This window comes from Tinamus guttatus, unplaced genomic scaffold, assembly GCF_059628265.1.
Source record: "Tinamus guttatus ecotype Peru unplaced genomic scaffold, ASM5962826v1 Tinamus_guttatus_pri_ptg000023l, whole genome shotgun sequence".
NCBI lineage: Eukaryota > Metazoa > Chordata > Aves > Tinamiformes > Tinamidae > Tinamus > Tinamus guttatus.
Genome location: NW_028288557.1, coordinates 741,294 through 761,212, shown reverse-complemented (window position 1 = coordinate 761,212; position 19,919 = coordinate 741,294). Strand labels below are relative to the sequence as shown.

Below are 19,919 nucleotides of genomic sequence, written 5' to 3'. Positions count from 1 at the left end.
ACTCTAGGGACTTTTCATGAAGATATTTTGAATCAAAACACTGAGTGAAAAACCTTCCTTTGGTAACAAACCTTTCAGGCATGGAAGAGTTCAGCAATTTTTTGTGATCTTTTCTGCTGTAGTTAATAACTTAAATATTATAAGAAACAAATAGGGTTTTTTTTTTTTAGAGAGAATTTGATGAACTTGACAATGTTACCTGGCATGAACATGGTTACCTGAAGTTGTGGTGCCTTTTCTGTAGTGTTCTAGGATTAGAACAAAGTATTTTCATGTGTTGGTTTAGGCATGGGAGATATCCTCTAAGTGGAGTAATTTCCAGTGATCAGTTATAAGCTTACATTAAATCTAATTTAAGAGAGCTAATTGTAACAGAATGTTACACTTTAATAATTTAGGCAAGAAGTTCAAGAACAATTAATGCAAATAGAGAAAATTGAACATCAGACTCATTTATTATTCTCCTTGCTCTATTAGTCTATTATCAGATGGCCTAATGCGTAATCTCATTGGTGTAATTACCATGAAGGCTACCATTTAGCTAATCAAAATGTATCATTCTTTTTTCCAACATGATAGAAAACACTTGGGTAATTTTGCAATTATGAAAACATGTGGAGTATTTTGTTTATGAATATAAACATAATTTAATAGCCTTCTCCCTTGGCATCTGGACTTCAAGAGAAAATGCCTGAGAGACAAAACTAGATTTGGCCTAATAGTGATTTTTTATATGGGAAAAGAATTTAAGTAGCCCAGTCTATTCATCAAAGCACATGAACATTTGTCTGGCTCCTTTGGCTGTCTAATACCTGTTTTAAGTGTCTTATATGTAAGACACTTATACTCACAGAAACATACAAACATGCATATTTAGATAATGGTATATTAAAACTGTCACAAAAATTAAATTCTCTTTTTTTTTTGTAAAGCAGATAAATTGTAACTTCAGTAAGTTTCAGTTACATCCTGCAAATGATGCGAGAATACAGTGGGTGTATGATTATATGTTATAATAATACAAATAGATTATAATGGTATCATGAAAGATAAGAATGTTTTTCAATAAGTAGCCCAATTAGCTGATACTAACATATTGCTTTCTTTGGCAGCTTCGTAAAGCCATCATAGATCACATCTCGGACTCCTTCTTAGATACCACTGTTCCACTTCTGGTTCTTATTGAAGCTGCTAAGAAAGGAAGAGAAAAAGAAATGAAGGAATATGCTGCTATATTTCGAGAGCACACCAGCAGGCTTGTGGAGGTATGTTTTATGGAGTTGCACTTTTATTGAATGTGTGGTATAAGAAACATCCCACTGCATGTTTCCTTTGGTTTCTGACAAGGTAAAAGACTCAAGTCTGCCACTTCTGCAAATACTATATTAATGGCCTTATTTAATAGTAAACATACTCCTTTTTTTACCTTCTGCTTAATGGTAAGACAAAGGGGTTTGCAGTAAGGGCATTTATAAAGCATTTCACTGCATAGGAATTAGGTGGGTGGGAGGCCGAATTCTGCCCTGAGGGATGAGCATAGGCCTCTCCACAGCGAAGGTCTGGGGGTCTGCAGGGAGCACATGCCTCGACGGAGCAATAGCTCCAAGTTACAGAACACTACTACTGCTGCTGTTTGATACACCGGGTCAGGGTTAGTTGTTTGTCAGCTTCTGTAGCTTTGAAAGCCTGTAGCCTGCAGAGTAATATGCTGTAGAGGAAATGGTGCTGTGACAGAGCTGAAAGCTATGAATCCTCTATGGGAATTCTGAATCCCAGAGTTCTGGAAACACAGGTCCTTGAGAGGCCAAAAGCATGCTGCCATGTGTGCCAGATAAATGTATTTGCGTACATTGTAGAATAATTATTTCTCAAGGATATTCTTTCTTATTACACAGCAATGCAAAAATGGAATTTCTTGGGGATGTTTAGAGTTTGATGGACTGACAGGCCTGCAAATATGAATAAATATTCACTGCTCTACACAGGGTCATTCACACCGGAGCTTGAAACTCCACTGGAATGCCAAAATTGTTCACAGGAATGTTAGCTCATGCATCTCATGTAAGGAATGTGTTGTTAATTTTTGTTTCTTTTTAAAGCCTTTAGTGCTTTTGTGTGCAATGGCAGTAGTACAAAATGGGAAAAATCAATGATTTCGCTCTGTGGCTGAAAACTGTTTGTCTCAGAATTTTATTGTTAATCTTGAGTGATCTACAGATAATGAAAAATAAATAGAAAACCAGATGGCTAAAGTAGAAGTACGGTATTGCATTTATGTTTCTCTTCATGCTCCTGCAGTTACAGTATGATATTAGTTATTCTCTAATTTACAAGACTGTCTCATTTGGACTGTGCTGCAAAATCACATGGAAACTACAACACAAACTCAAGATTTTAGAAGAGATTTCAGATTTTTATTACTGAGACTAAAACAGATTGAAGTGGCTAGATTTTCAGAAAGAACAGTTGATCTCTAAAGATCAGACAATTTTACTGTGTTTGGATTTGAGCCCAGATCAGCTGAAATACCCAAATCATTAGTCAGTTTGCAAAACATACACGTAAGAATCCAACATTGATTTTCCTTTATAGTCTTGAATTTATTTCTGAAATGCACAGAGTAGGTGGACATCAGTATGGGTCTGTGCTTAAGGGAGTGATAGCTGCAGAGTTACAGTGCCTGAAAAGATCTACAGGGATGTGAAGCAGCTGTCTGTGAACATAAGAGTGCCCAGAAGGTAGCTGTCTGTAGTGATGTGGGAAAAATTATAGGGAAGTTTTGCAATTCTACCATATTTATTCCCTCTTTAAAAAAATACAAATTTTTAGTAACATAGTTTAAGTAACTTGCTTTTCAGAGACACACACAGAGGGCCATCTCCTACTGTAGAATTAATTGTTCCAAATCATCACTTTAGTGCTGCTTATATATTATGCTGCCACTGAAAATGAACATAAAATAAAATTGAAAGTACTTTCTGACTCACTAGAACTGAAATTCTGAAATTGAAAATTTAGGTAGCTTACATTGGTTAACGTATTTACTTAATCAAGACCTGGACTGATAATATACAGAAGCTATCATGTACTAGCCTATTATAAGTAAAACAAAACAAAAATGAAAAAAACGCTAACAGCTAAGTAAGGGACCTCAAAAGGACTTTTTCATACAAACAGATAGATCTGATTTTTAAGAAAAAGAGCAGTCATTTCCAAAAGCGCTAGCTAAGAAAAAGGCAAAAGAATTACAGCAACTGTTTTGTGGAAAAGAATAACAAAAATTCAATTGATAAAAATGGAATAGCATTTAAATACATTAAAGGTATAAGTTGGAAGCATGTTTTTGTTTTGAGGGCCTTTAAATCTTAAAGCAGAATATGCATGCATTTTTTTTTAATTGGCAGTAATAGGGCACTGTGTTGCTTTAATTTGTCAAAGAATAGAATAGATGAGTAGATTTAGGTCTCTGCAGTCCTGGCTTTCACCAATGTAACCCATACTTGAGAATTCCGTAGTGGCACACATATATGCATCTTGTTTCCAATTGAAAATGGTGTCCAGAATAAAAGATATTCCATAGAAATCAGAAATACCTAAAAGTACTCCAAAAGGAGTGGGAATGGAAGTACACAACGCAGTGTCAGATCTGCTATCTGTAAGATTTTTGACTTGGATGACAGGTTAATTCCAGGTCCTATACAAAATATCCAAAGTTTATGGGAAAATAATAATTCTGGTTCTCACTTGATAGGATAGTTCTTAAATGGTAGTTGTAATTTCCAGGTTGGCAGGGGAGGCTTCACATTCTTGTCTGTATTTTTTTCATTCCTTTGTTATTTACAGTTAATTATTATAAAACAAAGCGAACAAAGCTCCTTACAGTTGGCAGGTGACAAAATACAAAGCTGGAAAGATAGTCATGTATATCAGTGCAGAATTATGCTTGATTTTCTCTCCAAATGAGAATGACAAGTATTGAAGTTGAAGATCACAGGCGGAAATGCCTGGCTAGGGGATGCTAACAGAAATCATAGTTTAATATAAAATATTATAAAGGCTAAATACTCACAAAAAATTATTGAAAAAAAATAGCATAAGACAGTCACTAGGCGAGAGGAGGCTGGTTAATGAGGTAGATGAGACACCAAACAATTTTACTGTAAATAGGAAGGCACTTTCAGTGTCCATGTGTATTTATCACAAATTTGCCAGCTTCGCATCCAGGGAGCCCAGATGTGAGCTCTGAATGTTAAAGAGCAGTGATGCAAGCCAGCCAGTGCATGTTGGTAAATACAAAATATCTTGTTTCCCAGAAGCAAAAAGCTTTTTGTTTTGTCAGTTGCAAATAGCCTTTACAGAACAGGGGACACAGTGAAGCTGCTCACAAGAACTGCAACCTGAAAGCCAACTCAGATGCTGGTCATCCCCAGCACGCAGGGACTGCTTTCTCTCTTGGACAGCAAAAACTAAGAAAGAACATTTACATTTTCACTGTCCTTTGTTGTTGAATATAAAACAGATCGGGCATAGATCTGAGTCTACGTAAGCTTCCATAACATTCTGCCATAAAGGATTTTGAAAGTATTATCTGTGAAACTCTCACTGGATTGTTTCACTGGATGCCCCTATGTTCTTGTGCTGCGAGAGGGAGACACCAGTCCTCTCTGTGCCAGTCATACTGCTCTGTCATGTCCTCCTTCAACTGTCTTTTTCTGATTGAAAAGCAGATCTTTTAGTTGTTGCTTGTTTGGAAGCCACAAAAGGACCTTGCTGCTTTCTCTGTACATTTCCCAGCTCTCCCATATTGTTCATGGGGTGGTAGGTCAGAACAGTGTATGTGACGGAAGATATGGGGAAATCATGGATTTACAGAGTGCCTCCAGGTGTTCTCTGTTCCTTATCTGTTTAATTCCTAGGCATGCCGAACTCTATTCTCAGATCACCCATGAGCACTAATCTGCAACTTTCATTGAACTTTTTATCATTACCAAATTTGACTCCTCAGAAGTACTAATCACCTCCTAGTCCATCTTGCACACGTAATGCTAGATCTTTTTTCCAAAATAACTCACCTCATATTTATCTAGACTGAATTTCATCTTCTACGTTATCGTCTAGTCATCTAGTATCACTGCTCGGTCATCACTGAGAAATCCCTTTGAGAGGGAGTTTTTCAGTTGCTTCAGTGTATAGAAACAGGTCTGCTGATTTCTGGTACCTCTTTCTAAAGATGTTTGTGGCATAAGAAAGCCATTTCCTTTTTATCCTATAACTTTTTGCTCTTAAAGATAAGTACTGTGAAATCAGCTGTATGATGCTGTTTGACAAAGCTTAATTACCTCCAAACTGAGGAAACAATTTTAAAAAAATGCAATTTTCCTTGATCCAGTCTAGACTTCATTTTAAGTCTCATCTTTAAAAAATAGTGTTTCCACTCTGTACTGTAGTATGCTGTTCTAGCATATTGAGCTATATCTAGCATATTGAACATATTGAGAGACTAAAGAACAACATTGTTCAGCTGGGATGATAATGCTAGTGTAGCACCAATAATGAATTTGATAATATCAATTCAAAAACAAATGGGATAAAATGTATTGTTCTAACAAAGGACAATATTGTGCTCTCAAAATCATTGGTGAGCCTTAATTTGTATCAGCATTGTTTCACTGTGTATTCCAATATGTGCTTCGTAAATATTAATATATACTTTGATATTCTGTGATTCTGAGTCAGCTGTAAATGTTGCTGTTACTATTGTATTGATAAAATAGTTTCATTTCTTCTGAATAGCTAACTTGCTTACAGAAGTCTTAAGTTAAACGTCTGAATCTAGATCAAAGACTTATATACTTATTCAAATCTCCAGTTGCCCAGATCTGATTTTATAGTGTAGCAGCATTCAGGTCCATGGGTGAAAGACAATGCAATGATTTGGATAGGAATGGGATATAACTGCACTTTAAGTAAAACAAACCACCAATATTTATGCTATTTCTAATTTAAGCATTCCCTTAAGCATTCTAAGTTAAGCATTCAGTTCATTTTAAAACAAGTTATAAAACTATTCCCCCCTCTTGCCAAAATATATGCCAGTATTAGCTTGTGGTGGTGGTTGTTTTTTTTAATCCTGTTTTGAGGAAGTCCATTAGGTATCCCGAGATAGATAAAGTGTATTGGTCTTTTTAAAATATAAAAGACTGTTTATGCCATTTACTTTTATCTCAAGAGGAAAACTCCCCAAGCATGATTTGTCCTGTTTATATTAAGTGCCTGTCTGCCTCCTTTGACTGAATGACTACTGTAGACTGAATGTCTAATTTTCAAATAGCTCAAGTGAGGTGATGAGTATTTGTCTCTTCTGAGTGTTATGTTTTCTTGTGCTCCACAGAGCTTTTAAAATAGTTAGTCTTCAGGGCATTTTTTGTATCTGTTTTTGAAAAACTGAAGCTGTCTGAACAGTAGGTTATGATATAGTTTGGTATATAAGTATAATAGACTGAGTTCAACATTACGAAAACAAAGGTTCATCATCTTGGAAAGATTTCTCCAACAGTGGATTTGATGTGGAAATTAGAAGTGCTACTTGAAGTATCAAAAAGCTATTTTCTGTGTTTTCTGTTTTAATCTGAACATGACATCTCTTCTCAAATAGAAACAATAGGTCTTGAGAAAGAATATAGTTTTTCTTCCTCTGCGAATGTGAAATGTTAATTGAGCTAAGCTTAAATTGCTGCTCTGCTGTCTCAGTGCTCATTGTGTAATTTAGGAAACAAACAGTATCCTCATAGGCAAGTGACCTTCGTGAATCAGCTTGAAGATTCATATCTCCTATGAACATCTTTCTTCTGAAATTGCATTTGGAAGTTACAGTCTTTCTCTTGAAAACCAATTTAAGACATAAGAAAAAATATAGAGCCATTTGTCTTCTGGAAGTATGTATATAAATTTAGTGAAGTGTAAAACATCAGTGAAAGGAAAAGACTGAACACCACAGCAGGTCTGGTGTGCTGAGGACTTCAAAGGTCACAGCAACCTCAGACAATACTTTGGCAATGTTTCCTCACCATAGCTCTCACCTGAGATGATTAGGTGCTCCCCACTTGTGCAGGGACACGGGCGCATCGGCCACACTTAACCAAGACAGTGCTGGTATCTCATACAGCTACAAAGAGGTTGTGCTACCTCTATTAGCATCTCTAGCAATATTACAGCCATACAATAATTGCTCAAAACAGAATCCCTTAATTGTAAGCGTGGATAGTATTTTAAACTATATTAAGGAAATAAAATAGTCCTAGTGGGGAGGTAAAGGAAAAAAAATGGCTATTACAGTGAATATTTCTTATATGAAATGTTGACTCAGCAGCTGAAGTATTTTTGCAAATATGAAAGGTTATATAAAATATTCTTCAGAATGGAAGTTATCCCTTTTATGGTTTATATACTGACTATGCCATATTCAGATATTCATACATCTCAACTAGAATTTTTGCAACACTAAAATATTAGGATGTATTGTAGAATGAGGGGGAAAATACCAGATTTCTATTAAGAGTTTATCTATATTGTATGTCTTTGGTAGCTTTGGTTAAAATAAATTGCATCATGCTACATTTCAGTTACATGTTTTATTAGGTAAGCAGAACTGCTTACTGTAATGCATCAATTTGATTTTTTTTTCAATTTTTGATTCCTCCTTTTTTGCATTTAAAAAAAAAATGAAAATTAACCAGTTCGAGATTTCACACATTTAGGTTTTACTTTGATTTTTTTCCAATTAGATATTATAATGAAATTGCAAATCTGATTGAAATATTTGGTTATATGGAAAAAACTTCAAGCAACCCTGTGTTTAAAAAAATCTAAATTAGTTCTGTGCTGAATCTGATTAAAAACATTATTTAAAAATCATAGAAACTACCACAAAACAGTTGAGAAAGGCCATAGGGGACTTGGTTGCACCTTCGTTGTAGCTTGGTGTCTTTTAGTGGATGTACATTGTGGGAGATCAGTACAAAGTCTCATATTGAGAAGGAACAGGGAAGTTTGTAAAAATGAAAAGATAGGCAAAAGGGAAGACCTTTTGCAACTAGCAATTTCCTGTTTGGGAAAGCTGGCAGGCTGCTCCCCTGAGCTCATCTATGAAAGAGATGCAATGCTTTCTGAGAGGAGGAATGATAGGCTGGGTGAACCTGAGATTAAAAAGGGAATTTGATAGGAGCAGGGAAGAATCCTCTGATTATCTTCTCTTTTGGCAGAGATGCAAATCTGCTGCTGCGGTGTGTAAGGGTCAGCTGTGCAGAGCGGAGGCTTGGCAGCTTAGCAGCAGAAGCGGAGGTGATGGTGAGGCAAAGTTAGTGTTCCTCATTTATTTGCTTTCAATACAGCAGCATCTCATCTTCTCTTTAGTTTGATCTAACAGCACGAACTTCAAATCTGTTCCTCTGATGTATGAACTAGAGGGTTTGGCCTGCTGCCTAATTGCCCACGTTTTTCAGCCTTGATTGTGTTCCAGTGTTTCTGTGTGATAAGAAATGCTGGTTTTGGGGCACTGGGGCTTCTAGGGTGAAACTTCTTGCTGATAATGGAGGAATGACAGACAGCACATATTTAGGTGTATCGATGTTGCAATGCATTGACTTCAAAATAGCAGATCCATGCAGCATACTGTAGTGCTGTAGAAAAACAGGTTCCTCGTTTAATGCGAGAGTTTCCAGCATGCGAAATCTAGCATATCTATTTCAAATGAAGTTACATAACTAAGGAGAAAAATCCTCAGTTAAAAAAATGAATGTAGAAATAAATCATTTTGTCCCTGATTAGTTGAACAAGATACAGGATGCACAGAAGCATAAATTACAGAAATACTGACAGGATCTTAAAAGCAGATTTATTTTTTGCCAAATTATGAATTGATCTGTATTGACAAAACTTTAATAAGGAAGATTACAAGATAAGGCTCTTCCTTTCGTTTAAGCAAAACAGAGGACCTCTGACTCATGCACTAACACTTTCCATGTCTGTCTAGCAGAAAACTCCCCTGCCAAAAGTCAATTTCATCCTTGAATCTGAAACATGATCACAATAAGTTGCTTTTCATTTTCTATACAAATAGTACCTATTTCTCTTCAAATGGAAAATTATCACTACTTCCATCTGTTTTATCAACATATGTATAAAAGATGATAGCTGTTATTTAGTACTTTTTTGTCCTATTTTGTATGGAATTTGCAGCATCTTTGTATGTCAAATTTTGTTGACAACAACTCACCATAGATCTGAAAGAAGCAGACAAAAGAAAAAATCATCACATTTTTGTGCTTTTCTAAGCCCAAACTGCAAGATGCAACTTTAAAGCTACTTGTGATTGCTAGTATTTAGATCTCCGAGCATCCAATAGGTAAGGATTTTTTCAGCTCTTTTATGCAGAATTAAGAAACAGGAGGAAAAAAATCTTGATTTCTGAAGCCCTACAAAAACCAGGCTTTCAGTCCTGAGTAACACTTGCATAGTTTCCTGGAAGAAAGCAGCTCAGTCTGAAATGGAATGTAACAGTCCATGAATGAATTTGCTTTCCATATTATAGACCATGTCCTCACAAAGTACTGACTGTATAGTCAACAACAACAGCAAAAAGTTTAATCAGTGCAAAACTCCCCAACAACTGCATCTGTAAGTCAAATTGACAGATAACATAAAATCTTTTTTAACTTGCACGGACTCAGAAAGGGCAAAATTTCTATCGTTCTTGTTTGGAGCATAATAAAAAATCAAGAAGCACTAATCATGGTATGTAGAAATCTTTAGTTTCAAACTGTTGAATGATAAGGAATTACATCCCTAGAGAGAAGATTAGAAGCCTCAGGTTTATCACTTTTTTGAAGGCACTTTTCTTATAGTTACTATTCATTTACTGATTATATGCTTTCAATTTTATCATGTGTGTCAGTGTAGCAAATGAACACCCTAAGTTTAAGAGTGTCTCATGGGATCTTTTTTGCATTACAGTTTAACATTTATTCCTCATGTACAGAGCCACACACAGTGGGTTTTGGAATACAGGATCCTGTTGTACCATGTGGTCTGCAGATACAGAACCGAAGTTTGGTCTTTGGCTTGACAGAGCGTAATATCCAAGCACAAAACAGGAAGCAGTTAGTATATAGTGATAAATAGTGGAGAGAAAAAAATGAGAGCATTTTGGGAAGTAATTTGGGAATAAAACTTGCCTGCGGGAGACTAGGAGCTCATCATTTGAAAGTAAGACGAGCACTTTTAAGCAAAATCAGTACTTGTGAAGGAGATGTGGATTGTTAACACATTAGCACACTGGAATCTGTCTGTCCTTGACTTTCAGATACATTCCTCTAAAATAATGTTCCCATATGCTAACATCTAACTTTGCAATTAGCTCTCCTGTTTTATCACAGAGGATTCTTTTTCCCTTCTATCACTTTTTAGCTAGTTACACACTATCTGATTTTTGAGAGGAAGACTACTTTGTTGCTATTTTTTACTCATTCATTTATTCAATCAAGTAGTTTGTGTGATTCAGAATTCCGTCTCAGTGCTTGCTTGTTCCTGTCTGATTTTATCACTTTCAAAAGAAAGCTATGAACAGCCTGCCTGCCTGCTAAAGGGTTTAGTTAACTGCACATGCTTGAGATTTGAGCAATTAAGGCTCCTTTCTTGGAGGATCTTCATTGTTGCAGCTCAGTTAAATCCAAAGATCTTAACTGGACATGCACACTGATCTCTTTTAGTAACGTTGTTTGCTAATTTTAGTAAATCTGTGATTAGATAGGTCTGTAACAAGCAGTACCAATCTAATTTAAAAAAACAAAACAACAGCAACAAAACACTTCCCAGCTTCGCTTTCCCCCCCCTCCCCCTTTCTGTGCTGAAGGCTTTGCGAATCTTTCAGCAAACTGACCTGTTTGTCAAGATGATGTAAATGAAAGCTGTCAATAAACAGCCCAGGCAGCCTCATCAAAATACCTGCAAATGCTGCAGTGGCAGCTTTTGCTCTCTTTTGTTGGTTGGTTGCAGACAGCATGCAGAGGGGAACCCTGGGGATGATCATGGCATTTGGCAGGGGTGTGGAACTACTTCTGAAGTGAAAGGGAGCAAAGGCAAAATTCACAAAGGTCCTTGTTTGAAATTCTAGCAAGAGAATCCTGGCAACAGTGAGATGGCAGGCACATGGAAGCAGGCCTTTAAAGGCAAGTAACTTGTTCATTCTGCAGGTAGAAGGAAGCTTAATGGGTGCTAATATGGTCAAAACAGGGATTTAAGAAAATTAATCCAATTAAGTTAGTCAATGGCTTAAAGTCAAGCATGCACTTCTGAGTGTATACAAACTTCAAGGATCTGAGCCTTTCCATTTTGGACCTCACTGTGTTCCAGCACCTTGCAGCCAGTCGTGAATTCATAGTATGAGATTTTTTGCCCTTTGACATAATTAATCAAGTAAGGCCCAACTTTCCTATTACGGATTGAGCTTCAGGTGATAAATGGTGACATTTTCATTAATCCTCTTAATCACAGTCTTTATTGCACCAGTGTGAGGCTAGGGAACAAAACAACCAGAAGATTTATCAGACCTTCTATGTCTAAGGGCATATTTCAGCAGCTAGAAATGTCACCCACCTAGTATTGCAAGGCAGGATGTAGGACAAGTTATACGAGCTGTGAAAGGCAATTGTCTTGGTTGAACGTGGACTCTTCATCATTATAAACTTGGTTAGCAGCTTTTGTTGATACTTAAGGACAGCTGACACAGAACTGAAGGAACGCGAGGCACTGACTTGCTTCTTGGGTTAGTGCAGTATTGATTTGTGATGAGCCAGTAGCCTGTAACAGAGTAATTCTGAAGGTTCAAAAAGGCACAAGTCAGCTGCGTATTTATATCAACTTACTAAAGCTTGTGCTTATTAACCACTGAATATCTGTGGTTTTCTTTGCATACTGATGTGTTATATTCTCTCTTGCCTACTATGGGGAACTGTAGCCTAGAATTTCTCCTCGTGAGGATGGAAAATAATCATGGAGTAGCACAGGTTGGATTGTTTTCCTTCTTCCTAACTTGGCTGGGATGAAAGGAACTTCCTTCTTGTAGAAAATAATTCTTTCTCTTTAAAAGCTCTTCAAAACAAACCAAATAACTATTTTCCCATTAATTTTTTTTTCAGTTTGTTATTCTTGGGGTCACATTTTTTACATTTAAAAATCACTGTATTTCACGTTTCAGTAAGAAAATTTTCCCAATATCAAAATAACGAGAAAGTGTGAAATTTCTAAAATTTTATCCTTTTGAAAAACACAGACTGGTGATGATGGTGATTATACCAGGAGCCTGCTAAATTCAGTAAGGTAGAAAACTGTTTCCTCTTAATGAACTGTCATGAGTTGCCGAAGTACTGGCTCTTTTTTTGCTCATCTGTTAAAGGGACAGTAGTTGCAATATCCTATGTACTTTTTGCCGTGGGAAGAGCAGATCCCTGTTCTGAGTTTTAGCTTAATTTAATGTGTACTCCATCCACTCTTAATTAGGATCATTTATAAATTATATTTTCAAATTTCTTTACCCTGTTTCATTTGAAATGTATTAGCAATCCGTGTATCACTTATTACTTTTTGGATGGATGTCTACTGTGTATTAGGATTGGTTTGCACATGTGTGTGTCTCTACAGTTATTAACAGTAAATTAATTTGCCTTTTTCCTAGGCCAGTATTTAGTAAAGGAGATAGAGCTCAACAGGAAGTTTGTTAGTGAATTTAGCAGGATCACAATCTTTCCTTTAAGCACATAACTAGAACTGGAAGTGCAAATGCATACTTAAACATTTCTCTGGATGTCTTGGGAGTGCACAGCATGCTGCAGCTTGGAGATCTGGATGCTTCTGTATGTAAGTTCAGGTTTCAAGGTTCATAGAGGATTTAGTGTTCTCCTTCATGATCAATTTTATTTTTCCTTGAACTGAGAATACAGTATGGAAGAATGCTTGTGTTTTATAAAACTTTTAACTCAATTAACATGAAAAAAAGACTTTCAGTGCCATTTTTGGCTACTACAGCGTTTACTCCAGAAAAACTGCATTAGCTAAGAAACCCCCCTTGAGCTCCACTGCACTTGGCACACGCTGTATATAGATGGCTTTTCACAGCAGCTGCAGCAAAGCAGAAAAGAAGAAAAACTAATAAAAGTAAGAGAAATTGCCTAGATGTGCATTTAAGGGATAAAGGGAGGGTAAAAACAAATGAGGATTAATTATATTTTACAAGCTATTCTAGGCTTAGCCCCCAGTGGGTGCGTACAGATGTACTGTGATTTCTGTGCCCCTCTGGCACAGATGAGATCCGAGCGGTGTAACATTGCTTTTGCTTTATAGACAGCTTAAATAACTGTCTAGCATCCATATACGCACACGCTTCGTTATGAATGAATTATGGGTTGTTTTCTAATCTCCGCAGAGGCAATTGGTGTATTTCATAAATAGCTCCCTGAGCCTGCTTATGGCTTCAAGTTTCATTTTAAGTTTCAATTCTGTTTAGAAGGTTTTTTTTTTCTTTTTCCCCCCGAGTAGATGGAGTTTGTTACACCCAGCCTGAACGCATGCCTAATAATAGGCATTCCTTGTTCAGCTGCAAAAAAAAACTGAAGTAGAGAAAATAAAGTAAGAAATCAGTGGGCTGGAAAACGGCCTGTGTGAAACGTCTCGTCCCTCTTTCCTGGGGTCCCCGCCGCACCTCGCGCCGCCCCCACCCTCGCCGTTCTGGAAGGTTCCCTCATTTCTCCTCCCCCGGCGCCGCCCCCCCCGCCCCGGGGGTTCTGGAAGGTTCCTCGCCTGCTGCCCGCGCCGCCTGTTCTGGAAGGTTCCACGGCGGGGCGCTGTGGCTCCTCGCTGATGTGGGGCCCATCCTGAGCTGGAGAGTAGATAGGTGTGTTTGCCCAGCTCTTGTAGAGATGTGCGCGTCCATCTTCCAGAGGAAGACTTCCTACTGCCTAGCGGGAGCTTTGGGGGATTCTTGGTTTGCTGGTACCTGAGGAGAATTCTCGCATGCGTGACTGGGCATGTGCCTGCTGTGTGTGGTGTCGTCCTGGCCACTAAGAAGCATAATCATAAATTTGGTTAGCCCTTATCCACTCCTTTACGTTAAGAGGTGTCACCTTCCTTCTTCAAGCAGGGAGCCCAGTAATCTTGTTGTTTCAAGATGCAATGTTCTGTATCTTCTAAAATTTCTCTAAATTATCAGTTGCGAGGCCATGATATCAAGCAGTTGTTTTAAAGGAACAGCTCCTTGTGAGGTTGCCAGGTGTTCTGTTTTACTTCTTTGAATTGTGTGGGGTTTTAGGACAATATTTGGGTAAAAATGAGCTTTTGGGGATGTTTGTGTGACTACCTCTGCACCGGTGACAGTAGGGAATATCCAGTCTGCCTTCAAGCGGTATTTTGGTATTCATTCTTAACACATTGTACTACAAAGTAGCAAAGCAACAGGTTTTTACTTTTTTTTTCCAGAGCTGTTGAATAGAAACAGGACAGCACATTAAAGGTCTGTATTATAACACTGAAGATATTAAAGCATACTATGGCTTTTGGAAACTGTAAAATGAATTAATTGTTTGTTTAAGTGGGTGCAAATCTGGGCATCTATATTGTGTGATTCTTTTCTGGTGAAAACATCTATTCAAAACCTGAACAGGAGTTAGGAGAGGAGATCCAATACAGTCTCAGCAAGAGAAACATGCTGTGGTGTGTGTTGTAGAGAGAACATAAGAAAGCAATTTGTGAAGAGATCTTGATAAATCCTTTGATTCTTAAGAGTTAAACACAACTAGGATGTGTACCAAGAAACTATGCTATTTCAGCCTGAAAGTAATTAAAAGTGAGAATAATTTATGTTAAGGTAGAAATAGTGTTTATTTTTACAAGGTTCTTTGATTAAAAGCTTAAAACATATGTGCAGTAGCAATTCTGTCCTAGTTTACTGTGTTGATCTGGAGGGAAGGGCAATAGATTGTGACTGCAGAACAGCTGTGGACAGAAATTAGCTGTATACTCGTTCATCTTCCTCGATGCTGCTTTTTCTAGTGTGCATTTATTCCCAGAGGAGAGGATCATGGTTAACATACATTCATTTCTTTTTTTCTTTTTTTCTTTTTTTTTTTTTTTTTAAAAAAACAGCTTTTAGAATAAAAGGGAGCTTCAAAATAAATTTGTTCAAAAGGAATGAAATTCACTTTTGCATAAACAGAACCTAGCCCACAAAGATTTCACCAAGACTAAGGTGACACATCGATTCTACTGGCACAAAGTGATTTTTCTGTAAAATACGTAGTCTATTTATTTATTGATACCTTGCAATTAGAAAAGCCTCTCCAAATGTTAATTAATCTTTATATGATGGAATTCCCTAGCAGCAAATTATTCTGGTGGAAATGACCTATGAATGAAAAGAGATTCATCTGTTTTAGCATGTCCCTGGTTAATGCTGTGTCTTTTACAGTTTTTCTTGTTTAAAGGAAGCAAAGACCTGGTATATAAGCTAAAAAATAGTTGAGGCTATTATTCTAATGCTAAATTTATTAAATAACTGTTTAGAATGCATTGAATAACAGATCAGTGACTTCTAAGGTAATACTAAAACCTGAGAGGGATATCCAATCAACAGAAGAAAAACAGGAAGCAGATCATGGATGACTCTCTGTGACTGCTACATAACTGTTTAGTTTTGATGTGGTTTGTGTATATATATTCTAACTTAGAAGTTGTCTTTAGGGATTGAAGATTAAGACTTTGCTATTAAAAAAAAGTATATATGTATGTCTGTGCACGCATGCATATATATCTGTGTGTGTACGTATATTATTGTAGCTTACTCTACTTTCTTATTTTAAGATTTCCTGACAAAATGCTTCAGCAAGAAAGGTAATTTTCCTAAATCTGCTTTAACTAGAGCTTTTCAAGAAATATTTCCATCCCAGTACGATTATTCAGAAACTGTTTCTGTTACAAATTGACAGGAACCCTAGACTTTATGAAACCTTTCATGCAGCGTTTGAAAAAAATAATAATAATAGGAAGTATTATATTGTGGATCTACTGGATCAGGAAACTCATTTGCTATGTGATTTTTTTCTTTACATTTTACTCTTTGGAGGCATTTAATCTGAACTGGTTTCATTTCTCTTGGCAAAATGTTCCTAAATTAGCATTACTTGGTCCATACATAAGTCTGCTGCTAACAGGAGATACAGCGATTTCCAAAGTCACAACAGTTCTTCAGTCTTTGACATTATTGTTCTTACTGGTTTCAGGTTTTTTTCCCCACCTCTAATCTTTGTCCTCAGTGTTCCTGTGGTCTCCTCCTGTTTGAACATTTATTTTTGTTTAGGTAGTGTGGGTATCATTTCTGTATTTGTCTGCCATGTTTTACTTTATATATATATATATATATGTTTTATACTGTAAAATAAAGTGGTTTTGTTTTTCCAGTAGACATATATATTTTCAGCCTGGCAGTGTGCTTTGTTTCTACATCTTACTTTAAAGTTTGTTTTTATAGGGTCTTGTTTTTGCATAAGGTGTCCTGGATTGACAATTATCTTACTGATTTGGTACCTGGAAGATGGCATGAAAGGCTGCTGAATTAGATAATTGTTTTCTTAAGATAATTATTTACAGAGGTGCAGCAGTTCAGCTGTATGTGCACAGATGGCCTGATTAATGCCTTCTCCAAGCTATTTTTTTGAGCAATCTGTTGCTCAAGTTTTCTGTAGCAGCTGTGAGTCCTACCTGTTCACCAGGCCTCATACCAGCGTTTCTGCTACCTACGAGATTTGATTTGCTGCAGGTTTGTTCGGTTGCAGGCATTGATAAAACTGGTGTGGAGGTAAAATTGTTTGGTTTGTGCTCTCAGTTACAGTTGTCTCTGGTTCTACTACAGAGTAAAGTAGGAAGGCAGTGACTCGTGAAAGTAGTGGATCCAGAATCGCATGTTCACTCCTCTGTTTCAACCACTGAGTTGATATAGCTTTAAAAACGTTTTTTTTTTGGAAACAAACTGTGTTACATTTGAGGTAAATTTGTTGCTGCTTGGAAATTGTGCCTTTTGGAATATGCTGACTTGAGTAACAGAAAGGATTAAAAATCATATTTAACAAAGTTGACTTCTGTCTAATGTCAAGTAGATACCAGAATCTACCTGAGCGTTTCTCTGGATTGATCTTTGTCAATATGATCATGAAATTGCTCATTTTAGTAACATTCGGGACTTCATTTGCAAAAGGTCATAATTTTTTATCAGGATAATATTGCCAAATATATGTGGTTAAAATTTATGCAGGTAAATGCAACTAAACACTTGTTTGAAATAGAGGAGCTGGAGGAAATTGGTTGCTTCATTTTGATGTTTCTCTGAATATTCCAGAATGTTCAAATTCTCAACTGGCTGTTTTTTCATTGAGAGAGAATACTAAACATAGGAAGTCAGGAAGTCTTATTTCCACTTCTGCTCTGCTAGGTGCAGGGTAAGGCCTCTTTGCCTTCAGTTCGTTAGCATACCGAGTTCTCAGCTCATGGTGACTTCAATAGTAGAGGGTGTGTACTTTTGGAAGAAAATATCATCTCCAGGGATCAAGTTCCACTTAATGTTTCAGAGACAAAAAGTGAGCATAGATTCAGATTTTGATAACTGAAAGAATCTAAGACTATGGGGTTAGGTTAAAAAAAAAAAAAAAGTCACAGCTCACCTCAATGCATTTAGTTATCTGTTTAACAAAACCATTATTTAGTCTGATAGAAAAAGGGTGGTGGACTGTACAATATTTGAATGAACAGTGATCATAAAATTTGAATATGTTCATGCCTATGTTCTATTCCTACATTTCCTTTTAAAGGCAAAGATAATATGTAAAATTTGAAGATACTAAAAAATAATAATACTGCTACATTTTGAAAGAAGACCTGAAATCTTGTGTTGCCATGACAGTTATTGTATCTCTCAATTTGCTTCTTGATTGTAGGAGGTAAGTGTAGGAGATAAGAGATGAAATACAAAGAAGGGAAGAAATAAATTTTCATTCAAAGGGAAAAATAAATTTAGAAATTTTAAATTGAAGTACCTAAGAAAATATTTTTAAAATGTTGGAAAAGGAAGGTGTTTCTTCTAGTAAGATTAACATAATCTCTTATTTAAAAACTCAAAAATACATGGGATATTTGTAAATTTATACTATTTGTTTTGAGAACCAATTAGTCCATGTTGATACTAAACTTTCGAGATGACAAGATACTTACCAAATCAGACAAGATTCTTATGAAGTCAGACAAGTGAAAATGGAGTTAGGCTCACCAATTCATTTAAAAACACTTCTGCATGTATGATGTGTGCATCCCTGACACATTTTAGATTCTGGCAATGAGTTTTGGTAAATTTGATTTTTTTTAGAAATATTTAGCTAAGTCTGTGCATGACCGATGGCCTCTTTAAGTGGTTAAGTCATCTTGCTTATCATATTTGTTGTCCAATTTGTTGTCAAATTTAAATAAGGAAAATGAGGAAAAAAGGTTTGTTTTTACATGCTTACATGATTGTAGAATTGGTTAGTCACTTTTTTGAGAATCGTGCTTTCTTCCGCTTTAATATAACATACAAAATGTTGGTTGCTCAGATAAACTGTGCTTTTTTATACTGGAATTAAACTGAGAGGTCTGTGTGGATGAAGAAAGCGGTAGGGACAGGGCTCTACAACAGGCTTTATTTTTTAATTCAGTTTTCAGCATTTCTTATTCTCTCTTTCAGGTGGTTTTTCTTTTATTTCTATATATACTCACGTAGTATGGCTAGTCACCTTACTGTTAACAGTTCAGTAAAAGGTGTTAAGGGAAAGAATATCTCATTATAAAATATTGTAGTTAAAGCTTTTCATCTCTTGTTACCTTTAGGCTCTTTGGAGGACCTTTCTTCAAACACTAAAGGCTACTTTGTGGTCATTGCAAGAGGTTTTAAATCTGGTGCTGGTGTGAGTGGTACGTTAATTGAGGCACTATCAGTTAAATGTCAGTCACATCTGCAGACAAGTGTGTTAAAACCAGCTTCCCTTTCTTGGTGGAATGTTCAGCTAACTTGGATTGCCAGAGAACAAATGCAATCCAAATATAGTATCATTTCTTTGGCTGTTACTTAGTGGACACCAAGATCTAGAGATGAGATCAGCTATGTGCTTCATACTGTATCCTAAAGCAGTGAGAGAAAGCTTAATTGGTCTTTGCATCAAGCCTCATTTCTTTAGAGAAAAATGAATAATTTCTGAAATGTTACTGAGTAGGATTTTCACTCGTGTGCCATCTTTGCCTCAAAATACTGAGTTCTTAAAAGTCTGTTTTTCTATTTATACAGTTTATTAGAACAATCTTGTAAATGTATGTGAGACTGGTCTGAACACACGCAACTTGAAATGAACAGATTGCCGTCGGTCTTCCCAACACTTACATCGATTGAAAGAAGTCTAGTCCATTGGTGATCAAATACCTTTTATTTTAATTGATTTTTGAAATTAGATCTTTAGTGTGCTTGACAAACAACATTACAAGAAACATATTAGTTATATGATATTCTGAAGAATTTCTTTGTGTTAATAAGATACAGTTGAACACGGGGATGATGAGCCCCCAAGACTTAAGGTAGAGTTTATTTTTGTCAAAACAGTAGTTATTGTGACATTAATATTGTACTATGTATTTCAATTCTTCAGGAAAGGTTAGAAATGTATGTAGCTAGAGGTGTATAAAGCGTAAAACTGAAATGCAGAAAGAATCACAAGAACGTCAAAGAGGTTTGCGTATATGTAATGCTTCCTAGAGCGATATTAGCAGATTCAGGAACGTTTCTGCAAGAGTCAGAGGCCAGC

General features: G+C 36.4%; 1 protein-coding gene across 1 annotated transcript in view; it reads left to right on the top strand.

Moving 5' to 3' along the window:
• Nucleotides 1-19,919, top strand: part of CTNNA3 (catenin alpha 3) — a 363,859-nt gene that overhangs the window by 244,460 nt on the left and 99,480 nt on the right. The window contains exon 9 of the mRNA XM_088525182.1: nt 1,113-1,265. Coding sequence (XP_088381308.1) covers nt 1,113-1,265 — 153 coding nt within the window. The remainder of the gene's footprint in view (nt 1-1,112; nt 1,266-19,919) is intronic.